General features: G+C 47.1%; 1 protein-coding gene across 1 annotated transcript in view; it reads left to right on the plus strand.

Annotated features, from left to right (window-relative positions):
- The window catches only part of ATP6V0E1 (ATPase H+ transporting V0 subunit e1), a 203,031-nt gene that overhangs the window by 127,321 nt on the left and 49,751 nt on the right, over window positions 1-25,959 (plus strand). Inside the window, exon 3 of the mRNA XM_069244652.1 lies at window positions 20,896-21,025. Coding sequence (XP_069100753.1) covers window positions 20,896-20,989 — 94 coding nt within the window. The 3' untranslated portion in view covers window positions 20,990-21,025. The remainder of the gene's footprint in view (window positions 1-20,895; window positions 21,026-25,959) is intronic.

Consider the following 25,959-nt stretch of genomic DNA (forward strand, 5'->3'; position numbering starts at 1 on the left):
GGAGAGGTCAGAACATGGGCGGGGGAAGGAGATATTAATAGTCGCTCCCTGTTGCATAATGTCGGCCTTTGAAGTGCCGTGCTCATGTCACGCTGTATCTGCAGACCAGACCAGTGTTGCACACTTAAAGGAACGCGTTAGGGCTCAGCTGGTGGCCTCTGGAGATGGAGAGTAGGCCACCGTCTCGAGGCTTTCCGGGCCTCAAAGCTCACTTCTGTTTACGATAGCAAGTAGAGCAAACAGTAACTTCCTGTGTGAGCAAATGTACACGAGCCTGTATTAAAAAAAAAAAAAAAACCTGTCCGTACTGGGTGAATCGTCACCGAAGATGGCGACAGAGTATTGTTAATGGAAAATCCCCACGTTGGTAAACGAAATTAAGCAAGACTTTGATACTTTAAAATGAAGAAAACAAAACAAGGAAATAGCAATCTTTGAGTTCGCCGCTTCGTCCTATATGTGCGGCGCAAATAGATACCTGCCGGCAAGGTGCAAGAGACTGGCTGCTTTTGGGATTTTGTTAAAAAGTATGCTCGGCTTAACCACCCTCATAACAGCCCGGAGAGAACAGTACAACGTTGCTCCTGCCACGTATTTTATGCAGAGGTGCTCGGTACTGTGTGGACCTCGGAAGTGCTAAATATATTATATATTATTTTATTTCATTAGGAAAGTTGTGTAAATAGAGATAATTTTTCGTCGTTAAGGTCTGGCTTACTTTAAGTGAGGTCATTGTGCAGCTGGTATTTCTAGATTTTTTCCGACGTGTTGGTATCTTTCTGGACTTTTAATCAGGCCCACCTCACTCCCATCACTGCCCCTCAGTCGTGGGCTTGCCCTTCAAAAATAATTTACCAATGTCGAAGGGTTTACGTTTGCTCCTCCTTGGGGAGGTTTTGTTGCCGCCTTGACCATCGCCCCTGTTACATGGCTAATCGCACTTTTAATGATAAGTTTGCGAGCAAACTTATTTTTCTTTTTTGTTCGTCTCTTCACGCTTTTCTTTTAATTGCTCCACAAAAGTGCATGTGTTTTCCTAATATTTCCTTAATGCACTTCTCCCTCCCCCACTTTGCATTTTCGCTCTCTTGCCCATGTGATTATCCCGGGCCTCTTCCTCTTGCCCTCTCGCCCAACTACTCCACCCTGCCGTCCACAATGCTCTCGTCTCCTTAGTTTGCATCCTTCCCCGTGACCACCTCTTCCCCTGTTGCTTCCTCCACTCCCTGACATCTTGCCCCCACCCTTTGGCGTTCCACCCCCACTCTCTATATTGCTTCTGACCCTCCATTGCTCATAGTTAGTTAGCTTGCTTCCCTGACCCATGATGCCCTTAGTGTAGTTTCACACCCACCACTGTCCTCATTGATTCCGGCTCTTTCCCTTCGTATTGATTCCGCTCTCACAAGGCTCTATGTTGCAGTCTATCACCTGTTTCTTCCCTTGTGCTTGAATCCCAAAGAATTTGAGTGTATTGGGATCTGCTTCACCAGAGAGCAAATGGTTTGCACGGCTTTTGGATCAACTACTACATCTCTACATCTGAAGGGGCGCAGTGACACCAGGAGCTCTGGGACCTACAATCACTGCTTGGGATGTCACCGTGGAGGTGGTCAAACCCTCGACTTTCTTTCACTTAAGTGCACAACTCCCTCTCTGACGCAAAACACCAGCTGTGCTACTGGCCTCCTAGAGACGCTGCAGTGAAGCAAACTCGTTTGTGCTCCACAAGTTTTAGATTTTGCTCTATGGACTCTACAGTTTTACAACATTACAGTGTTTCCTCTCCCCCCCCCCCCCCCCCCCCCCCTTTCCAGGTAGCTTTCAGCTGCCTGTAGGCAGCCGCCTACAGAAAGACCACAGTGCCTTGAGAGATGAAAAAGGTGGAGTTGGGGGGTGTCTAAAAGTGGCATGGCTTCAGTAATTAAGTACATGGCTTAAAACATGTCAACCGCAGCTGTCTTAAACAACATGATCAGCATACAGGTACTTTTTTGAGAGTCATCTCCTCTTGCATCCAGACATATTGCACTACAGGAAACATAAGTTTCCTAATATTTTGGGAATACTCGTTAGCAGCTTGATCTAAATAAGTGACAATCGTTTTGTTCTAAATACAGGCACATACAGAATCATCATTATGTTGGCACTGGAGCAAGGTCAAAAATTGGATGATCATGTAATGTAAACACTGTTATGGCGCACTGAGTCACTCTGCCTTCCACATCAGCTCCAGAACTCTCACCTGTGGCCCATTATTACCATCCCTCCAGAAACGGAACTTATCCGGACACCTAAATATGTCTTAGCTGACATGTACTATACAAGCAGTGAGAAATTAAATATCTCAGCCTTTTAGCCTTAGACCGCAATACTAATCAACAAAAAATCAAAATGATGATAACCCATCCAAAGTTTTTAATTGAGTAAAATATGCTATGGATATACAGAAACCTGTTGCTGAAACTATTGACAAAGCCAATAGCTCCCAAAGGCAAGATCTGTTATCTTTGTCAATGCTCATTAAAGACTCTTGCGTCATTCGTGGCAAACATATTGTATTTTATCGAAAGCTTGCTCCGACCATTAGCCTCTTTGGCTCCTGAACTGTCACTTTGGGTGAGACGTTTTTATTTGCATCTTGGATCAGCTCACAATCATATTTTAGCTTCACTTTCTTTCTGTTGGCAATTTGAGTTCATAAGTACCCTGTAATCACACTTAATTTGACATACATGCCTATATACACAGAGCAATCCTTCCTCTGTATTGAAATGCAGCAGTTATTTTTCTGTTGCTATTCTTGGTGCTATAGCGCCAACATCAAACATGTTGGTTTTGCAGGTGCTTGATTTTGCAGTGTTCAACTTGCCTTAAATTTTGAGCTTCTTTCTGGAGAGTCATGTGAGAAAAAAGTCCAATTTTGAAACACGTTGCTTCAATAAGATTGGCCAGAGCTGTGCAGTATGCATGCCCAGGAACTTTCTTTAGGAAAAGTGGTGAAACTTGTGAATAAAAAAAGAGTACCTTTTGAGCAATAATCTTATTTTCTGACATCTGTATACTTTTAAAAACGGCTGAGTGAAAAGTATTTTGAATTATGGGTTATATGAAATTTTAAGGTTATAAGGTTTTTTAATTGAGTGACCGATTTTTTTTTTTTTCTTTTTTTTTTTTCCCACAGACACCTTTTATCGTAAGAGTTGGTTTTAAAATACATAAGGCCAGAAACATTAGTGAGAATTGGATTTTGTTTGTAATACACAGTACATGGGTGATAACACATCCACCGAATTAACTTTTGATCAAATGTATGTCAAATAGCATTTTGAAGTACTTTGAGCTAAATTCTTAAGAGAATGATTGGTTAGATTCAAGGGCATTTCTAGGAGGGACCTTCTAGAGGGAGGCCTGATCTTGACTGTAAAGCAAGGTTTATAATTTGTACGCAAACCGTATATTCTCTTTGACATATGCTGGAGCCTACTCAGCTATGCCAAAAATCAAAACTGGGCATTTATTACCACTCTTCCTATGGCCACCACAATCTGTGCCAGTACTATGAAGAAGTATTTCGTTGTAGAACATGACATAAAGCACCAGGTTTGCACAGTGTTCAGAACCACACAAGATGGTGGAATCCAGATTGAACCGAATCAGTAATCTGCATAAACCGCCAATGATCTGTCACAAGCAGGTATATTTAAAACTTCATGTATTCTTTGTAATTTAAATCCAATGTAAACAAAAAAAAAATACATAATCTTCCTTGTGGTGGGGGACTGAGTAGAAACCATGTTGATACATAATTGCCCAATATCATCAAACGATTAACCAATCTGAATTGCTATGCATAATTTTCCCTTTGAAATTGGAGGTAATCACATGAGATAGCAAAACAGTCACAATACATGTAACCACAGTGTCAAAACTTATCTCCCCCTGTCCGACAGAGGACTCACTAGTTTCAGTGCTACAGTAATTAATATTTTTGCTTATTTTCCATAACGTGATGCTCTTGTTTGCCCGCCCCATTTCACGCAAAACCACATTCAACCATGGTTGTCCATCTACCACAGTAATGATTAACATAATGCTCATTAGGGTCGAGCGCGCAAAACGAATTGTCCCTTGTGCAATCTCTGTGGGCTTTCAAGTACACCCCTGTCACTCCCATCAGTTTTGTTGGTTTGTGGGCTTTCCTTTTAAAATGTGCTTGATTTCATTAGTGAAACGCATGCATACGTCATGCCTTTTCCGGTGTGTAGCCCGCCTCAAGCGCACCTGCCAACTACTGAAAACATACAAGGCTCCATGTTTTCCGTATGGTTTCTGGACTACTTTTTCTCTTTATTTCGTAGGGAGCGCAATCTTGCTGTGTAGTAGTAGAGCGCTTTGCATGACATCGACCCTGTTACAAGGATTTTTGCACTTTTGCCGGTTACATGGATAATTGCACTTTTGCTGATTTAAGTTTCACTGCGAGCAAACATCTATTTCCTTTTCTGAGTCATGGCAAGTGTCGGCTCGCTAACGTGAAACTGTTTACTTTTCATTTTCAGTTTATGTGCAAGAACAGTTTGGTTAGGAGTTTACAACGCTAATAGTGTTAACTCGAGGAAACGAGAGACCCATTGCATTGCGAATGCTTGTTTTTCTGAAGTCGCGGGAAAACGGTTTAGTTTCTCATAGCTTTTACTCCAAGGGGCAGGTATCACAATTCAGTACAGCTACACACTGGTAACGTCTGTAAGGGCACACGGCACACACTCACATAGAGCAAAAAGGCACAGACTGTTGCTATCCCTACTACACACATGCCTAGAGTTGGCTGCGTGGTAGGGTGACCAGACGTCCCGGATTTCCCCGGTTTTTAGACGACTGTTCCGGTGTCCCAACGCTTCTCTTAATTTTAAACAAATATCAAATTTTTTGGGACAAAGGCCAGATTATCGAAGGAAGCATAAATCAAGGTATGCTCTCCTTTAACAGACGCCTACAAAGTATGCAATGATTAAAGTAATTTATCTGTTATTGGCAGGCAACTCAGTCCCCGGTCTGCTCCCAGCAGAGAGACGAAGTGGGGAGCAGAGAGAGGTGGTTGGGGTGCAGGGTGGGAGGGCAAGCCATAGCTAATTTTAAATGTGTAGTCTTGTAAGTATGTATGTGTATCTCACACACACACACACACACACACACACACACACACACACACACACACACACACACCCCCCCCCCCCCCCCCTCTTAGGCAAAAAAAGAAACTGGACATGCCAGATATAAAAGTAAGTGTAAAGCCGTTTTTCTGATGGATGCAGCTACCTGTGGATTCCTCACCTAATGAATACTCCCATTGCGCCAGCATTCGACTGAAATCTTCTTCCTAGCTTTGCACGTCGACGAGGACGTCACAATTGCCCATGCGACGCCGTCTGACGTCATACAGGCAATAAGAGGTCCCCGCCAACGTCGGTTCCCTTTTTTCCGTGCCATTCGAAACGGTTATCTTCGAGGGAGCTACTGTTGTTGTATCGACAGTTAGTGTATTTTTGGCTATTTTTACTTTGGGACATTACAATGTCGCAAAGAAAGTCAGGATTCAAGCCCTGCCGTGAGTGTGGTGGCAAAATGTCGGTAAAGGACCCACATTCTGACTGCTTGTGGTGTCTTAGTTCCAACCACGATGTTGATAAGTGCGATTCTTGTCAACATATGAATCCTAAGGCCCTGAAAGAGCGCGAGGCCAAGCTTTTTCTTGCGAAATCGAAAAAGGAGAAGAGACGTCACCGAAAGTAGTCGTCACCGAAGTCTCATCGGCGTCATCGGGACTCCCGGCGTCGTCGAGAATCACGGCGGCGGTCGAGTAGGGAGAGGTCTCGATCGAGGTCTCCGTCAACTCGACGTCGGAAGACTTGGGAAGTCAGTCCCACTCTCACTCCCCAGCCGACGATGCCATTACCATCTCCGGCTTCACCGACTTCACCCATGTCATCGGGCCATCCTCCTTCAGTGTTCGAGGTTCCGCAGCCTCAGATGTTTTCTCCGTCTTTGCAGACGTCGAGAATGGCGTCAGTGTCTCCTTCGATCCAGGCACCCCAGTACCCGGCTTTCCCGGCCCCTGGAGCTGATAGTACCGCATTCCTGAATGCAATGTTTTCCATCTTCCAACAGATGGCTCCAGGTGGTGGACCGGCTGGTCCTTCGGGCCCTTTAGCCTTCAACATGGGTGCTCCAACTCCACTTCGACCGGCACCCTTTATGCCCTTTCTCCCCCTGGGGAACGTGGGCTCGGCGCCGGTATCAGATCCGGTGGCTTCGGCTCCTGCGGCTTCGATGTCTCAGCCAGTGATGCCAACTAGACCTTCTCCGACTCCGAGACAGTCTTCACACCGTCCGGCTCCTCCTTCGGCGCCAAAGAGAACTATGGTGCCTGTAGACCCGGCGTCTGACGGATCCGAGGATCGGCGCCATTCTTCGATGTCCGCTGACGCCATGTCGACGCCGAGGATAGAGGAGAGGCTGCACTCGAGGAGGCTTGCTCTTCGCCTCTTTGAAGAGCAGGAATACCAGAGGCAAGCCTTGGAGGAAGGGGAGATCGAGGACTTTCGTGAGGGTCTCCATGGACTTGACACTGCTAGTGGTCTGGATACCTCCCCTGAATGGGACTTGTCATCAGCTGGGGAGTACACAGAGGAGGCGGCCACTTTTCATTCTGTCATCAGAAAGGCAGCTGACTTTCTGGACCTCCCTTTGCCAATGACTGAGGCCAAGCAGAACATCTTGACGGAAGTGTTACACCCTGCCTCTACATCTGCAGAGCTACTTTTGCCTTTCAATGAAGCACTACTGGACCCCATTATGGAGGTCTGGAAGAAGCCAGTGTTGTCTTCAGCCGTCAATAGATCTGTGGCTCGGAGGTATCGGGTTGCACCGGGTGACCCAGGTTTTCTTTCCAGGCATCCAACACCTGAAAGCCTGGTGGTCCAGGCTTCGTGCTCAGCAAGATCTGCTCCTGGGTCCTTTCCAGCTGTACCCTCGGATAGGGACTCTAAGAAGATGGACATGTCATCCAAAAAGGTGTTCTCGTCATGTAGCATGGCGTTTAAGTCCACCAATGCTACATGCATTTTAGGAAGATACATTTATGCCCTGATGGACGAGATTAAATCGACGCACACAGAGGTTCCTCAGGAATTATTGAGCCTGGTCTCTGACGCTCAGGCAGCTGCAACCCAGGTTATTCAATCTGGGTTGGATACATCTGACTCGGTTGCTAGAGCAATGGGCACTGCTGTGGTTACGAGAAGGCAGGCCTGGCTTCGTAGCTCTGGTTTTTCCTCTGATGTGCAGTCGACCCTATTGGACCTTCCTTTTGATGGTGACAAGCTGTTTGGTGCCAAGGCAGATTCGGCCTTAGAAAGGTTCAAAGAGAGTAACGGCCAAGTCGCTGGGCTTGCAAGCCACTTCTTCTACTTCCTCCAGATTTTTTAGGAGGTTTTGAGGATTTGGTCGTGGTTCCTCCTCTTCCTCCTTTCGAGGGAAATTCCAGCAACCCACCTCTGCTCTCTCCTATAGATCTTTCAGAGGGAGGGGTAGGGTCCGTACCAGGGGAGCCACTCAGCAGCACTCTGCCTCTTCCTCATCCTCTGGAGGGGTGCAGCAGGGGAAGCAGCCTTAGGCTTCCACCAATTCCCTCTCACTCCACTCCTGTAGGGGGGAGGTTACTGGATTTTCTCCACAAGTGGGAGGTCATAACATCAGACTCCTGGGTTACCAGCATTGTGGGAAAAGGCTATACCCTACCCTTTCGGGAGTTTCCGCCCCATCCCTCCTACTGTTCAGAAGAACACCTCCTGTTACTAGAACAGGAGGTTCAAGTCCTCCTTTCAAAGGGTGCAGTGGAGTTGGTTCCAGAGCAGGAAAGGGGTCAGGGTTTTTACTCGAGATACTTCCTGATCCCCGAGAAGGATGGTCGGTTGAGGCCAATCCTGGACCTGAGGATATTGAATTGGTTCCTCAAACAGGAAAAGTTCAAGATGCTGACCCTAGCTCAGGTGCTTTTGGCGCTGAACAATGGAGATTGGATGGTGTCTGTCGACTTGCAGGATGCTTACTTTCATATCCCGATACTCAAGTAGCACAGGAAGTATCTCCGGTTTGTGGTGGGGTCGCAGCACTATCAGTTTGCGGTCCTCCCGTTTGGTCTTACTTCAGCACCTCGAGTCTTCACGAAGGTGATGTCGGTGGTTGCAGCGGAGCTCAGAAGGAAGGGGATAGCAGTATTTCCTTATCTGGACGACTGGTTGGTCAAAACCAAGTCTCCGGAGCTCGTGTTGCATCACCTTCAGTTGACCACTCAGTTGTTGTTCAACCTGGGTTTTTCAGTGAACGTGCCCAAATCTCACCTAGAGCCCTCACAGCGCCTCCTGTTCATAGGGGCAGTACTGGATACAACATTGAATCGAGCCTTTCCTCCGCCTCAGCGGATTCAGGACATTCAGGCGTTGGTTCCAATGTTTCGAATTGGGGCGGTTATTCCGGTCCTCAAGGTCCTACGTCTGCTCGGTCTGTTTGCTTCTTGCATACTGTTGGTCACACATGCTCGCTGGCACATGAGGGCTCTTAAGTGGTGCCTCCGAAGGCAGTGGTCTCAACACAAAGGAGATCTCGAAGGCTCGGTGAGGATCTCCAGAGATGCTGCCACGGATTTGAAATGGTGGATTGCGGACGGCAATCTGTCCCGAGGAAGGCCGTTCTCGCAACCTCCACCTGTGGCCACAGTAATAACGGATGCTTCCACTCTAGGGTGGGGAGCTCATCTGGGGGACCTGGAGGTCAAAGGTCTTTGGTCTCCAGTAGAACAGATGTTTCATATAAATCTGTTGGAGTTACGGGCTGTACGTCTGGCTCTCAAGGCCTTCCTCCCATCCCTTCGTGGTCAGTCGGTTCAGGTCCTGACGGACAATACTACTGCGATGTGGTATATAAACAAACAGGGAGGAGTAGGGTTGTACCTTCTCCGCAGAGAAGCTCTTCGGCTATGGTCCTGGGCAAAGGACCATCAGATGTGCTTGGTAGCGAATCATCTGGCCGGAGTCTTGAATGTACGTGCGGACAGTCTCAGTCGCCATTTTTCGTCCGATCACGAGTGGCACCTCCATCCAGATCAAGTCCGTCTAATCTTCCAGATGTGGGGGTTTCCTCGAATAGATCTGTTTGCCATTCGGGAGAACTCGCACTGCCTGTTATTCTGCAGCCTCCAGTATCCGAGACAAGGAGCATTGGGGGACGCGTTTCAGATGACCTGGTGCGACCAGTTGCATTACGCGTTTCCCCCCCCATACCTTTGATTCCTCGAGTTTTGAGGAAAATATGCCAAGACCAGGCCCAAGTCCTCTTAATAGCTCCGGATTGGCCAAGGAGGGTATGGTACACGGACCTTCTCCAACTCTCTCTGTGCCCTCCGCTCCGTCTCCCTCTCAGGGCAGACCTCCTCTCGCAGTCGCAGGTTTTACACCCCCACCTCCAGAGCCTGCACCTTCATGCCTGGAGATTGAACTGGGCAACCTGAGTTCTTTCTCTCTCCCGCTTGATGTCATGGATGTTATCTTAGCGGCCAGGCGACACTCCACTAAATCTATCTACGCTAATAGGTGGTCTAAATTTGTGGTTTGGTGTGGAGAGAGGCAGATTGATCCCTTACGTGCTCACTTGTCAGATGTTTTATCTTTTGCATTGTCTCTAGCTAAGAAGGGTTGTGCAGTGGCTACGGTTAAGGGGTACTTGTCTGCCCTTTCAGCCTTTCTTTGCCTCCCAGACCAGCCTTCTTTGTTCAAATCCCCTATAGTACTTAGATTCTTGAAAGGTCTTGTTAATAAATTCCCTCCTACCCCTTTCGTTATGCCTCAATGAGATTTAAACTTGGTTCTAACTTTCCTTATGGGGTCCCCTTTTGAGCCCATGCACTCTTGCCCCATAAGATTATTGGTCCTAAAGACGGTTTTTCTGGTTGCAATTACTTCTGCAAGGAGGGTGAGTGAGTTGCAAGCTCTATCTGTGAAGCCCCCTTATACCTCTTTTTATGGGGATAAGGTGGTGTTGAGGACCAAGGCTGCTTTCCTACCGAAGGTTGTTTCACCCTTCATATGGCCCAAACGATTACTCTTTCCACGTTTTATCCTCCGTCTCATCCTTCAAAGGAAGAAGAGAGACTTCACCGCTTAGATCCAAGGAGGGCGCTAAGCTTTTATATAGACAGAACTAAGGATTTCAGGCTGGAGGACCAGCTCTTCATCGGGTACGTGGGAAAGAGGAAAGGAAAGGCAGTCCACAAGAGAACACACTCCAGGTGGGTTGTTCTTTGCATTAAAATGTGTTACTCTTTAGCAAAGAAAGAACCCCCTGATGGTATAAGAGCTCATTCCACCAGAGCTAAGTCGGCCTCTTCGGCCTTGGCTAGGGGTGTTCCTGTGGTTGACATCTGCAAGGCCGCAACTTGGTCATCCCTTCATACTTTTGCGAAGCATTACTGCTTGGACTCTGAGGTCAGAAGGGATGGCCATTTTGCACGGTCGGTGCTGCAGAATTTCTTGGTTTGACCATTCAGGCACCCTCCACCGAGTGCGGTACTGCTTTGGGACTCTATTCATTAGGTGAGGAATCCACAGGTAGTTGTATCCATCAGAAGGAGGAGTTACTTACCTTCGGTAACGACTTTTCTGGTGGATACATTAGCTACCTGTGGATTCCTCACGGTCCCACCCGCCTCCCCTGTTGCCTGTCTGGTCTAGCCAAGTAATTCTTGTGTGCTCCTCTTGGTTTTGAGGACTTGTATATATTCTGTAAATATATTCATGTTGATATATATTGTTCATATATTTGTTTATTTGTTTAAAAAAAAAAAAAAAGAAGGATTGAGGTATTAGAATGATATATTTATTTGGAATATCATAAAATTTTGCTATTTGTTCTTTCATTTCAGTGGCCTATTATTCTCAGGCACGTAAAAAATGTTGGTACTGACGTCGGCGGGGACCTCTTATTGCCTGTATGACGTCAGACGGCGTCGCGTGGGCAATTGTGACGTCCTCGTCGACGTGCAGAAGCTAGGAAGATTTCCGTCGAATGCTGGCGCAATGGGAGTATTCATTAGGTGAGGAATCCACAGGTAGCTAATGTATCCACCAGAAAAGTCGTTACCGAAGGTAAGTAACTCGTTCGTCCTACCTTTGTCTGACCTGTCTTGGTTTTTGCTCCTTAAAATCTGGTCACCCTACTGTGAGGTAGCCACTGCGTACTGGTTGTGGGAAGGTGGGCACCCCAGTAAGACCGACAGAGGAGCCGACATCGGGCCCCGAAGTATACGTGGAGAGACAGGTCCCACGGGGTGAGACCTGTCCTACGCAGCAGTGAACTAGACGGCCCTGTCACACGTATGAGCAGCAAAGTGTATGGTGTACTCCAGACGTGATTCGATGGGTCTGGAGGAAGCGAGAGAGAGCAATGTGCATAGCACAGTGACAACCAGACCTCTCCAAGTCTTGGTTTTCCGCCTTACGCCCGTTTTGCAGTGCTGTCTGTAGCCCGGGGTCGTCTCAAAACGGTGCAGTTTAGAAGGGAGCTGTCGCTAAATAATGAAGCAGTTTTTAAAAAAATTTTTTTTTAAAATCTGTTTATTAAGCATAGCAATCGCATACCAGTACATTGGCTGTTAATAATTTAACGAATTATTTACTTACATATATAAACTTGCATAGCCTCGTTGCATACTAACTGGTATGTAGGAAAAAGAGAGAAAATCAAATTATAGACAAACATAAGATATTGCTAACAAAGCAGAAAAAAAGAAACATACAGCTTAACTACTGTGCGACAACTACTTGCCGAATAACAATGCAGCTAAGCACGGCTGATGTCATTAATAATATTTACTACCTCAGACAGAGTTAAGGAAAAGTTAGAGGAAGGAGTGCAGCTTATATATGTAAGTGTGTGTAGAGCGGGGACAGGAGTGGGGCAAGGATTTATGTTTTGCGGTGTTCAACGGGATACTGAGCAGGATTGGCATTAAACGAGCTGGGTTTGACCTGCGCTCAGTCTTGTGCGCAGTAAAAACAGCCTGGTGTGTTAAGTTAATACTTTGAGGATAATAATGAGAATGTCAGCAATGTCAGTAATTGAAATTGAGGCAGTACAAGTATCCTGCTGACCGTATCCACCTGGCTGTAAGAGTTATGTATGGTGCGCTGTTCACGGGGGGTGCAAGTCATCGCGCGCTTCTATTGCCACCACAAAAGTGTTCCAGACTTCGGGGCCCACCTCAATGAGACCTCTGCGTTGCAGTAGATTGAGTGTCTGCGCCTCAGCCTGTGAGCGACTATGCAAGTCACGTAGCCAAACCAAGTGAGATGGAACATGTGGAGCCTTCCAATGTGTTGCGATCAAACGTTTAAAGACAGCAAACGCTAAGTCTATGAATCTGTGTGTCTGTTTGTTTATCTCCCTTAGTACGGTGACGTATGCCTAATAAGCAGGACTCTGGTGTGGGGGATAATGCGAGGGATGAGATGTCTGCTGTGGCGTCTGTGACTCGGTGCCAGGCTGAGTTTATTGAGTGACAACTCCAAACCATGTGATAAAAGTCGGCTGCCGGGGTAGCACATCTTGGGCATGACGGAGTTGTGTTCGGGTATATTCTTAGAATGCGGGCTGGGGATAAATAAGATTGGTGAATATAATTGAATTGGGTGTAGCGTAAACGAGGATTTCGGGATATTGATTTGATCGTTGCAAGAGCCGCGGACCAGGTTTTTTGTGGTAATGGTGTGGGAAGGACCATGTCCCAGCGTTCCTTAGCGTGCGGTAGGGTGGTACAGACTGCTGCTAATAGTATATTATATATTTTAGTTATGGTTCCTTTTACGCTACCTATTGTAAGGATAGTAGTGGGCAATGGAGACTCAGGAGGCTCGTCATTGCCGAGGCCCCAAATTTTGTTTAGTAGCCGTTTAATGGCGCTGTATGTCAAAAAGGCCCCCTTGTGCATCACCCCGGCCGACACCAGGTTCGTAAAGGAGTACATCGCGGAATTGGAGTATAGATCACCCACCTTCAGCATATTTATGTCACGTGTGTTATGATGTGTTGAGATAATTTGGGTGCCCGGTAATTGAAACAGCGGAAGCAAGGGTGAGTTAGGGGGTCTTGCCATGGACATATCTATGCCAACAAAAGCGAGCTGCCTCCATCAGTATGTGTTTCGAGGATAGGGAATGAGGGGTAGATAATGTGAGCAGCAGCCCCTGTGGGGCCATACATGACTGCAGCATTACGCCCTCGGTGGAAGGGGCATCGCGCAGCCATGCAGCCAGCCACGACAATTGAGCGGCCGCGTAGTATCTTTCGAGGTTAGGCATGCCCAGCCCACCCATTTCCTGCGGATGTTGTGTTATGGTCAACGCTACTCTGCGTCTATCTTTGCCCCAGAGTAGGTCGGTTAATATTGAATGTAATTTACTAAAGAAAGAGCGTGGCAGACACACTGGAAGGGCAGTGAAATAATATAGGAACCTCGGGAGGATAAGCATCTTGGCAATTGCTACACGGCCCATCGGGGATAAGGGGAGTGAGCTCCAGAATGGTATCGAGCTGCGAGTGGATCTCACTACTCTGTCGATGTTGCCCTCTTTTAGATCTATAACAGAGTGGTAAATCTGCACCCCGAGGTATTTAATGGTTGTATGTGACCACGGTAGTTTGTACTGCGGTAGTGTTGTATGTGTGTCAGCCGGGATGGGGACAAGAGGGAAGATACTGGACTTAGACCAATTGACGTGTAGTCCAGAGGCGAGGGCAAAGGAGTCCAGCAATTTCAACACCTCTGACATGGAGGTAGAGTGATTACGCAGATAAATCAGGGCATCATCTGCATATAAAGATATGATATGATAGGTTTTAGATTCCGGGATGCCCCACATATGCGCGCAGCTACGTAATTTGATTGCCAGTGGCTCCATGGCAATGGCAAACAGCAAGGGGGACAATGGGCATCCTTGCCTGGTGCCTCTGCTAATGGAAAATGCTTCAGAGATAATACGACCATTTTTTACACGTGCTGTGGGCTTAGAATACAGCGTTTTGATCCAGTTTATGAAACCAGGTCCAAAACCGAACGCCCTGAGTGTGCAAAGAAGATAATTCCAGCTTAGTGTCAAACGCTTTTTCAATATCTAAGGAGAGGGCGACCGCTTCGGTGTTTGTGCTGTTGTGCATTATATGGAGCAGCCTCCTAATATTTAGGAAGGTGCTCCTACCAGGAATAAAGCCGGACTGGTCTTGATGTATCAGACTCGGTAGGTGGGGGAGGAGCCTATTCGCTAATATTTTCCCTAATAATTTGCAATTTGTATTTAGGAGGGATAGCGGTCTGTATGATTTAACATCCAAGGGGTCGCAACCAGCTTTTGGAAGGACCACTATTAAAGCTTCGCGCATAGAGTCTGGCAGTTGTAAATTATTGTGCGCCTCATTAAACACTTCTACGAGCGGGGGCAGGAGATGACTCGCATGAGAGTTGAAGTATTCTACCGGGAGTCCATCCGACCCGGGGGTTTTACTGCGTGCCATTTGTGCTAGTGCTGAGCGCAGTTCTTCAATGGTAATGGGGCCATCCAGAATAGGGGAATTATCGAGGATAAGTTGGCTTTGAGAGACAAGTTGTAATATATCAGTTAGGTGTGATTCCGGCGGAGGAGGAGGAGACGTATAAAGGGTGCGGTAATTTATGAAAAAGGCTTCATTAATGCCTGACTGAGTGTTAACGATATCGACGGGGTGTAGGCGTATCGCGCCGATAGGCGTTGGCTGTGAGGGCTGGCGAGTCAGCCAGGCTAATAGTCTGCCGGATCTATCTCCTTCAGCGTGCTGTCTTGTCATATAATGTCTGTAGTCATGTTTGCCTAGCCTAGTATCTGCTTCGTTATGGGCAGCCCTGAGCGAGTTCAGTGTTGTTAGTATGGACTCGTCTCTGACAACCACATTCTCCGCGTTGCGGATTTTAACCTCTAGTGTTTGTAGCTCTTTAGTAAGTGCTTTTCTCACCCCCACCGTGGCTGCAAGACAGTGTCCACGTATCACCACTTTATGGGCATCCCACTCTACAGAGCGGGATGATGACGAGTTTTTATTTAGCAGGAAATAATCAGCGAATTTTTTAGCTATATCTGTTTGAAAAGGGGGGTCTAAAAGAGCTTCCGGCTGTAAACGCCACGTTGGTATGCGAGTGTGCATGTGACCCCAGGCTATTGTTACACATAGAGGGTTATGGTCTGATATAGTGCTAGCTAAGTATTCAGATCCGCACACTTTCTGAATTACTGCTGTGGATACAAAAACCATATCTATTCTGGTATATAACTTGTGTACAGGGGAGTAATAAGAGTATTGCCGTTGGATGGGATGGGCCATCCTCCATACCTCACTCAGGCCGTTATTTAAAGCCCAACTTGCTAGTGCTTGAGAGGCGCGATTGGAAGGAGCTGAGGTAAGCGGGGGGAACGAGCGATCTATTTGAGTGTCTAAGACACTGTTGAAGTCTCCTCCCCAAACGCACTCCGACGTAGGGTCGTTAAGGTTGCCGGTAGAAAGTGTGGATAGGAAATCGCGCTGGTCTGCATTTGGGGAGTACAGTGCAACTAGGGCTAAAGGGGACCCATCCAGTATGCCCTCAACTATCACGTGTCGACCATTTGAGTCGCATTGTGTGCGAGATACGGTGAATGGGACCCCGGGGGCGATCCAAATCGCTACCCCACGGGCAAATGATGAAGAAGTTGTGCCATGCAATTGCCCCTTCCATTTCGAACGTGTGTTTTCTAGCGTAATTTTAGAGAGATGTCTCTTGCAATAGAGCTATATGTATCTGATGTCTCTTGAGAAAGGCATAAACCCTTTGTCGCTTCCGTGGAGTTGCCATACCTCTAATATTCCATGTGAGCACCTTGTATTTTACTATGCTCTGATGAGTTTGAGTGGCCATGATATTTTTGTGGTTTTCGTGTATTCAAGGGAATGGGTGTCCGCTGACCACGACGTGAGAACATTATGATATGCGCACGCTAAGATTGGGTAACTTGTACCTACGATATTACGAGCTGCAATCCTGTTACTATAATAATTATGACATGTACGTTTGCTGCTGCATTTGCGATTAACTAGCATGTGACAGAACCAACGATTAAATAAAAAGGTGCACTCTAAAACAACACACAATGACAACTGAATTAAAAGATAAAGATCAATTCCAGCAATTGCTGGCACGAGAGAATGGTCCATATGGAGTAGGGGGGTGTCGGGGAGCATTGTTGCAAAGTCTAGGGTTTACCCTGCCCTATTCGCTTGTGATGCAGTGTGCGCCGCCCAGGGGCACAACCGATTCACGCAGCACAGCAGGGAGATGTCGACGGCGCCCAGAAGGAGGTGTGGTAGAGTTGTGATGCTATCCTCGCTTTGTAAGAATCAGTAGAACCCAACTACTTAGCAAATATCGTCTGCTGTGCGTGGTGTGAGGGTAGGGCCACGTGTGGATTCCGCTGAGTCAGAGTTTGCATCTTGCTCCTGCTCAGTGTCCGCTTGTGTAGAGGAGGCAGTTGGTGAAGCGTTAACAAATCTGGATGTGGCCCGCAGGAGTCTGGAGCGTTCAGTTTGCGCTTGTTCAGGCGAGGGCTTTGCGCCTTGTTTTTTGCGCTGTCTGCGGCCCGACGTGGAGGAGGGTCTATTGACTCCCAGAGCATTTGTGTCTAACGGATCAGCTAGACCCTTGGCATGTAGCCAGGTCCAGGCGTCCTCCGGAGAAGTAAAGAAGAGTGTGCTGGTGTCCTCTTGTACCCGAAGTCTGGCAGGGAACAACAGCGCATACTTAATGTTGTGTTTACGGAGACACGCCTTAACATGGTAGAAAGAGTTGCGTTTCTTCTGTACTTCTGCTGTAAAATCTGGATAGGCTGTAATCACACCATCTTCGAAGCTTACCGGACCAGATCTGCGGAATAACTGTAGGATAAGGTCTCTGTCACGGTAATTGAGGAGTCTTACTATAAGCGGACGTGGTTGTGAGCCAGGAGGAGGCCTGGCGGGAATCCTGTGTGCCCTTTCGACAGAAAAAAACTTCGGGATGTTGTCCTTCAGAATAATATCAGTAAGCCATTTCTCTATAAATAGTTCAGCACTGAGGCCCGCGGCCCGCTCGGGAAATGCTACCATACGGATATTGTTGCGGCGGGATCTGCCTTCTGCATCCTCAGCTCTGCGTTTTAAAGAATCCACCTCTGTTGATAAGTGAGCTGTGTCTTTCAAGTTCCGATACCCTATTAGCTAGTGCGTGTTGGTCAGTGCGAAGTATGTTAAGATCTTCTGTTACCGAACCTATTTTAGCTTCTAGAGTAGTTTTAGTGTCTAGGATGGCTTGTAGTATTTTTTTCAAATTGTGATGTGTGTGATTGTAGGGTCAGTTCTAGCTTCTGAAGTGCCGCTTGCGTGGTGGCGTAGGGTTCTGAGGAGGGAGAGGTGGCATGTTCCATCTTGCCCAACGGTGCACATGAGGTTTTTGGCTTGACCATTTGGCCAGTGCGTAAGCTCCTAGACGTTAGCGTGCTGAGAACGCGAGGCAGTGTGTACGACCAAGACAAGTGTCCTGTCAGTTCAACCTGGACGCCAAGGAGGAGCAAGGCGAGGATCAAGCGAAACTGCTAATAGATGATAGCCTGGCTCTTTTGCTATCACTTGCGGATCTTAATAAGTACAGTTCTGGTGTGAGCTTGGAAGCCTAGTGGGATAGGGGGCAGCCCGCTGTGTAGTATAATGGAAATTGCAGCCGCACATGGTATCTTGTGTTTCAAGGGAGATGACTCATGCGTATACACCCTACAGCTCGGTAACTGTCACCAATAAGCACTCCATTTATAAACGTCGAGGACCATTTTACGTTTTCCCCCCACTCAGATAACTGACTTCTTGACACCCCGAACTCGTAGAGATGGAGCACCAGCCAATACAGGGCAAGGAACCGTGCAGCAGGGGCTGTGGTTGTGGCCCCTTATGCTGGTGCAGCATTCCACATTAATCCAGTACGTTTAATTGGCCGCGATTAATAATCCAGCGCAACCTGCGATGTTGGAGCTGGTTGATTTGTAAGACCGTTCCCGCAGGCCACTCCATGCAGGGAGCAGGAATACCACAGGACTGTGCCGCGACTCAACAGCGCTCCAGAGTGAGTCTACGGGGTGTGCGCCCTGATGTATTACACTGCTGCGTGCGCCTCCCGTGCACCGATGGGACTGTTATGGCAGAGTTAGGTGCTGTTGTCTACAAAGGACGCAGTGGTGTAGATTACTGGCCGTCACTTACTGGGCCTATTGATACGCGGTTTACGTGGTCTAACCACTAGCCGGAGCGCGGGGTGCAATGCAGCTTTAGGCAAACGGGAGGGGTCAGGTCATAGCCACCCACATCGGCCGCATACCTCGATGATTATGGTACGGAGAAGGCCCACCGCGACAGGTCGCGACCCACGAGGGGCTACGTTGCAGTGAAGAGAGTCCAGCCGGCGTCGTCCTTGCAGGATGTCTCTCCCGGGCCGGCGTGTCATATCACCGCACAGTTCTGGGTTGGGCTCTCGATGGTGTCCTCCATCCGTGCAACACGGTACCCGGGCCACGCCAATAAAGGGCGCGTCACTTGCGGCACGACCTCCAGGTCGGCCGCGGAGCGGCGTATTGCCTCAGATTATCGGCCCGGAGAGCCCCCCTCACTGGACGAGAAGCCGGGAAAGCCTACCACGGCAAGGCTTGTCCCGACAAAAATGGCGATGTGCCAGAGGTGGCCTGGACGGCACCGCCCCTCCAGCGTGCTCACGACTGGACGGCGCGCCCCACTGCTCCTCACCTCCAGGTATAAACAGTGTTGTTGCGCCACATCGACGATGCACGAACCCGTGTTCCAGGTACGGGTCCCGAGTGGCACTGTGCCGCGCCCGCCGCAAGCGTATTGTCCGTTACTCAATCTCGGCCTCGATCTAGCCGATTGCCAGCTATGCGACGGCAGTGCGACTCCGGCTGCGGTCACCGATGCAGCCCCTGGGCAGCCCTCTTAACGGCGGTCGGACCCGCTCCAGGGGGGGCCCGAGCGCCTCCAACAGGATGTTTTTCCGGGCCAGGGAACGGAGCTGCAGTTTATGCTGCCGCTCCGGTCGCCATCTTGGCCACGCCCCCCCAAATAATGAAGCAGGTTAAAGTTACCTCCACCAGGACACGCTGGTATATTCTGCTGTTTGTACTTGGAGTGCCCCACGTTACCAATGGCGAGTCAAGGGTTGAATTTAAATATGTGAAGATGCAAACAAAGTGGAGTAGATATGCCAGGTCTGAGGCATGGTTATGCAGCATACTTTATAGAAACGTGGGTTCCTTGTGTAGTACCTGAATTTTGCAGTTGGCAGACATCGAAGATTAATTAACACAGAAAAACTGAATGAAACAGATTAATCGAAAACCAGCCTGTATTCTTGTGAGAACCTTGAACGGCACTGTGGCAGTAGGTACCCCCACATCTTAAGGGCACTTTGCTCTAAAATGGCCCAATATATTTAACAACACTTTTGTTATGTATTATTAAACATTGCATGTAAAGGGATGGAGTGTCAGTCAGTGGAGGTTCCACAAAGTTAAATTGCACAGTCACAAATTCCGCTGTCAACTCAATTGATTGCCGAGGATTACATCTCAGAAATCCTCACGAGGGCCAGTTTTATTGCCGGTTCTTTCGGCATGTTCCTACTTCTACTTTTAAACTAGTCACCTTACTATTTGAATGAAGGAGCTCCAGTGTAGAATTTTGTCCTGGTCCTCGAACTTTTTCCCTGGATGCGTACCGCATATTTCAATAGGGTACAACTTCTTGGCGGCCACCCTGTGAAAATAGTGGGTGGACGCTGTCTATCTGCGCATATCCCGGACTTGTGCCCGGTGTGCACCATTATCATAGAGGGTTTGGGCTTTGTTCTTCTCGCCAAAGTGGTATGATCTCGGTAAACAACTGAATGTGTTAAGGTGGTGAGACAGTGCTTTGTCCTGGGGCTGCCTGGCTATGAATGTTTGGATGTAGCTGTTACTAAAAATGTGTCCCGCGAAAATAATTTTAGGTGTACCGAGGAAACGCTCGTATTTCAGAGCCAAAAGCTATACAATTTTAGATGATAGGAGTTTGCCAATACAAATGATGCACACAAACATCCCCGCCCTTCAGGCTCGAACTCTATCTTCCTCCCGACCACCTTCAGCGGTTTAGGCATGCTTTTTTAGACTAAGGAGATGAGTGATAAATTAAGAGCCTCCAGGCTTAAACGCCAGAATCTTATTCAACTCAGCGAATAAAACCTAGCCAGAACAAAACTGGGCACGCCACAAGCTGAATCAAGCTCAGGTCTGCAATCGTTACTGACTTCGGAACCATGCGAAAAGGAGGTGGACTGTAGAAGACTCTACACCCCCATTGAAATTGTGCAACAATGACTGCAACACTCTCTGGTAGTATATTTCGATCCATGTACTAAATGTGAGATTGCGTTGTTGCGACTCTAACCTAAAAAAAAAAAAAAAAAAAAAAGTGAATGGATAATGCTCACATGTTTAATCCTGGCTTCTGTTGAGTATTTACCTTGCTATCGACAGTTTATTTTTTTAATTAATTTAGTTTTTGTAATTCTTTTCCATCTTCCCCAACAGACTTCTTTACTGGTATTTTCATATTCTCAAAAGAAAAGTTTGTGTGGTTTGTCTGAACTCAAAATATTTTTGTTCAGCTTGGGTGCTGCTTGTTTAATGAACGTGCTTTGTTTTGCAGCTGGCTCATAGCCATCTTGGCGCAGGTCAACCCTCTCTTTGGGCCACAGCTGAGCAATGAAACCATCTGGTACCTGAGGTATCACTGGCAGTGACCCCGTTCTGCATTCCTGCTGCCTTCAGCCTAACAGGTAATAATGCATGGGACTTCAAGTTTGAGTTAGATGAAACGTCATTGTGTGCATTAGCCTTGTCCTACAATGCCCGAAACCTTGTTGCTGTTTACCTACAAAATGAGTTTCTGGGTTGAGACTTTAATCTGATATTGTGGAAGTTTGAGGGTGTTGACCAAGACCCACTGCAGTGTCTTTCGGGGCAAGGAGTAGTGGGATTTTCTGGCTGTTCCTACTGTACCAGGACCTGGCCAGTTATTTGTTGTAGGGTGCTTGTAAATTGCTGAAGGCCACTTCAGTCACACCTGGAATATTCCCTGGGTTTCAGTGAAAGATAAAAGGAAACAAAGTACATGCGCGGCCGCATGTCTCGCTTATGAGTCACTTATGTTGACATAAAAGGGCTTTGAGCCTGTCTGTTGCCTACCATTTGTTGACTTGCCTGACACTCCTAATTTGTCACTGCAGGCCTGACATTATTTCTGTTCCTCTGTGGAGCAGGGACCAAGCACTGATTGATTCAATGTAATAAGTGGCCATCCGCTGCTTCCGCCATGATAGTTACGATTTTTTGTTGTTCTTTCTAATTGCTGGTGCCCTTCAAACAGAAGGTGTGTGACTGTCAAAAAAAAAGTGCCTAGCAGGACAAACAAAATTGCAACGTTTTATTTTCTATAGTTAACCTTCTTTTATCTTAAGTCTTTTCTCACTTTGCACTTATGTTTTGTTTATACTCGTGGGCACCGTTCTCAAATGATTATGATTATCTTGTTCTAAATACTGCAACATTATTTGTTTGTGTGCAATTTCCGAAACAGTTTTAAAACATTGTGCAGTACACCCCCCAATCCACCCCACATGAATCCCTCCAACTCAATATATCCCACTCAATTCAATCTCCCCCCAGGCCAGTCCACCCCACCCCAATCCAAACCACTCACCCCAAACCACTCCAATCTGTCCACCCACTTCAATCTGTCCCTCTCCAATCTGCCCCGCTTCAATATGAAACAATCTGCCCCACTCCAATCGAAAACATTCGCCCCACTCCAGTCCAAAATAATCTGCCCCACTCCTATGCAAAATAATCTGTTTTACTCCAACAATTTGCTCCACTCCAAGCTAAAACGGTCTGCCCCAATCCAAAACATTTTGCCCAACTCCAATCCAAAACAATCTACCCCATTCCAAAACAATTTTCCCCACTCCAATCCAAAACAATCTGCTCCACTCCAGTCTGCTGACCTCCAATCCAAAGCAGCCTGTCGTACTCCAATCCACCCCCCTCTATTCCGATCCACCCATCTCACTCCAGTTCATCTTAATCCACCCCACTCCTATCTATCCTCGTCCTATGCACCCCATTCCAAACCACCTTAATCCACCCCACTCCAACCACAAGTCATCACACTCAAATCCAGTTCACCCCATTCCACTCCATTCCAATTCACCCCACTCTGTTCCAATTCACCCTGATCAAATCCACCAAAAATTCCACCCCAATCAAATCCAGTCGACCCCACCCTCTCCAGTCTCCGCACCCTAACCCAGTCCACCTCAGTCCTTCCACACAACCCCAAACCAGTCCAACCCAGCTCAATGTACCCACCCCATTCCACCCCATTCCACCCCACGCCACTCGGTCCAGTCCACTTCACTGCAATCCAGTCCTCTAATCCACCTCACCTAACACCAGTGTGTTCCACCCCAATCCAATTAACACCACTCAACCCATTTCACCCCACTCCTTTCCATTGCACTCCAGTCTACCCCACCCTACTCCAGTCTACCCCACCATACTCCAGTCCACCCCATTTCACCCCACCACACTCCAACCCACCCTACCCCAGTCCACCCTGCTCTAATCCAATCCTCCACCCCATTTCAATCCACCCCATCCAGTCAAATTCTCTCAAGTCCAGCCCACCGCACTCTACTCAATCCATCAGTTCAGTCCACCCCATTCAGTCCAGTCGATCCAGCCCACCCTACTCCAATCTCCCCAATCCAATTCAATCCTGCCCCACTCCAATCCCGCCCTATTCCTCCCCCTCCAACCCACTCCACCCCAATCCTATCATTCCAATCCACTCCAGTCCACTCCTCCTCACCCCATTTCAATTCACCCCATCCAATCCAATCCACCCCATCCAGTCCACCTACTCATTCCACCCCACCACAATCATATCTCACCAATCTAGTCCAGTCCACTCGAATCCAATCCACCCCATCCAGTCCACCTACTCCTATTAACCCCTCCTCAACAGCATTCCAGTTCACCCCATTGTACAGCATTCCAGTTCACCCCACTTCCTCAATCCACCCCAGCCCACTTCTGCCTATTCCCCCCCCCCCCCACTCACTCCACTATACCCCACTCCACTCTACAACACTCTGCCGCTGAAATCTACTGCCCTCTGACACTCTACTCCCCTGCCTCCACTCTACGACACTCTACTCTGGCACTTCACACCACCAACATTTAGCCATGCTGAACAGCAACCACACTAGTGTACAACATAGCAAAAACACATTGCCACAGCCAATAGCTCTTGTATAGGCGAGACCTATTGGCTTTGCCAATACTTGTTGCTACTGTGTTGGCCACTGTATCAACACGGTATGCATTATTGGGGGCTTCAGGCTAAATGCGAGTCAATCACTGCTTATGTAAAGATGTCAGAAAATGATTTTGCTTTTTTAAAACCCAAACCTTTTTTTGTTTAATGATTCTATTTTTTTTATTGTAGAATTAGGTAAACTAAGTGCAGGGGAATATTGTACTGTGGTTATTAAAGTAACCTATATTTGGATTTTTGTAAGAATATAAATATTTGGACAAATTTATTCCTAACTGCATTTTAAATAACAGCCCAGAATTTGCATAACTACTCTACGCTTAGGGGATAGGGGAAAGGATGTGGGTGAAAGGAAAGAGGCTTTGAGAAATAAGGAGGAGGTGGCAGTTTCAGTCGAAGGCATACATGGAACTGGCGTAGGTGATAAGTAAACCAAGTACACTAATCGTCTTTCGACCAGACGTTCTAAAGTCCATACTTTTAGCATGCATGGTTGAGTAGATATGGTCATTTGGTTTGTCACTCATGAATACCTTGCATTTTGGAACCTAGAGATAAATAGGTAGGACTGCAATGACTAGGTATGAAAGATGTGAATGTGAATAAGAGATTGTTAATTTTATTAGTGGGAGCAACATCCTGCCCCATAGAATATGAAGGTTTTTAGCTGGTTTCTGCGAAGTATTTTCTGTGGGTGGAAGAATTCGCATTTGTCTGACATCTCGCTTCCAGAATAGTGTTTTTTTGTGTGGAAATTATCCTTCTGTTCCTTAGCCTTTAAGAGGCGACAGACTAGTGTATTACAGGAGTAAGGTTGAGATATCAGCCCAGCAGTCTGTGAACACTGATCCGAACAGTCAGCTGTTGTCAGAAGCACAAAGATCCATTGATAAATTATCTCCGTTCCCAGCACTAGCACATACTGTTCGCTTGTCTCTTCCCAGCATCTCTGACAAAAATCCTGGCTGTCCCCATTGCTACACGGAGATAATTTTACATTCTTGCACAGTTTACTTTATGCCTGCAGTTCTATAAAAGCTATAACCCATGCACCAATGGAGGCGCTCAAGGTACGGAATGAATGTTGCAGGTTTGATTTACATGATTTAGACTACTATGGTTGTGGGGTTGTTCTGGGACTAAGCGGTGTCCAAAATGCAGAGTGCAGGAAACATTATTACTTTGTAGCCTGTACATTGTATCTTGCCTTACACTCAAACACTAGAAAGAGAAGCATTTATTACCACATGGTGTCGGGCTAATCCTGGCAAACAGAGCCATAACCATTCTTCGGATGCCAGATACAGGACAAGTGTGTGACTTTTGGCATGAGGATATAGGGGAGTGGATAGTTGCTAAAGAAATGCGTATGATTATTGTCCGGGTGGATCCTAAGCTTGACGAATACTTCGATGAATCAAGGGAGTTGGGTAGGTCTTAGACTTAGTTGGAAAAACTTACCTTTAACTAGAGCAGTGGTTCCCAACCTGTGGTCCGTCTACCACAGGGGGTCCGCGACTGCTCAGAAAATCAAATAATATAGCCAGATTCTGTCCTCAGTTTTCAGTAATGACGCGGGAGGGGGATTCATTGGGGGTCCCCGTGTTCCGCTAATGATGAAGTGGGGGTGCACAAAAGTCAAAAGGTTGGGAGCCATGGAACTAGAGTACATATTGAATACATGATATTTCATATTGTGGGCCCTCAGACTCCGTTTAACAGTGCAGGACAATAGGGAGGGTGGGCACATGCTGAGTACCAAGCAAGAGGTTGGACTTGAAATTTATTTAGGATATATTGAGTTCTTACAGGGCAATGAAGTCCGGGGCAACGAAATGACCATTTGAATGTTTTCAGTCTGGTGTTAATCGCTTCCAGTTTGGAAAGCAGTTTTAGTATATTCAGCCACTGTTTCCAATAGGGTGCCAAAAGTAAATGTTTGGTCACTTTGTGGCTAAGCCTTACAAAGTTAAGTATTGTGTACCTGTTACTCTGATTCAATATAAGGGAAGGTTGAAATACATACACTGGACTTTATTAATATGTCAAGGGTGGAATATGGCCATTTTAGCCTTTATTCAGACTTTTGTAGTTTTGTGGTCTCAAAGTGAGTCCTAGACTATTCTGTTCTGGTATTAGTTTATTCATCTCTTTAAAGAATGTGCAGTGTTAATCTTCCAAACATTGTGGACATTTTCAGAAATACTTCCAAAAAGCTTACAAATGTTGCTTTTACCCATTCACCACCTTAGTTTAAGTAGGCTGACTGTAAGAAATTGAATTATTGTTTGGGGTGGGCAACTGCCCACATCATTTAATTATCTCACCCTTTACTGGGTGAGCTCTGTAAGTCTCTAGCTTAACCCAAGCTCA

The sequence above is a fragment of the Pleurodeles waltl genome, chromosome 7 (genome assembly GCF_031143425.1).
Source record: "Pleurodeles waltl isolate 20211129_DDA chromosome 7, aPleWal1.hap1.20221129, whole genome shotgun sequence".
NCBI lineage: Eukaryota > Metazoa > Chordata > Amphibia > Caudata > Salamandridae > Pleurodeles > Pleurodeles waltl.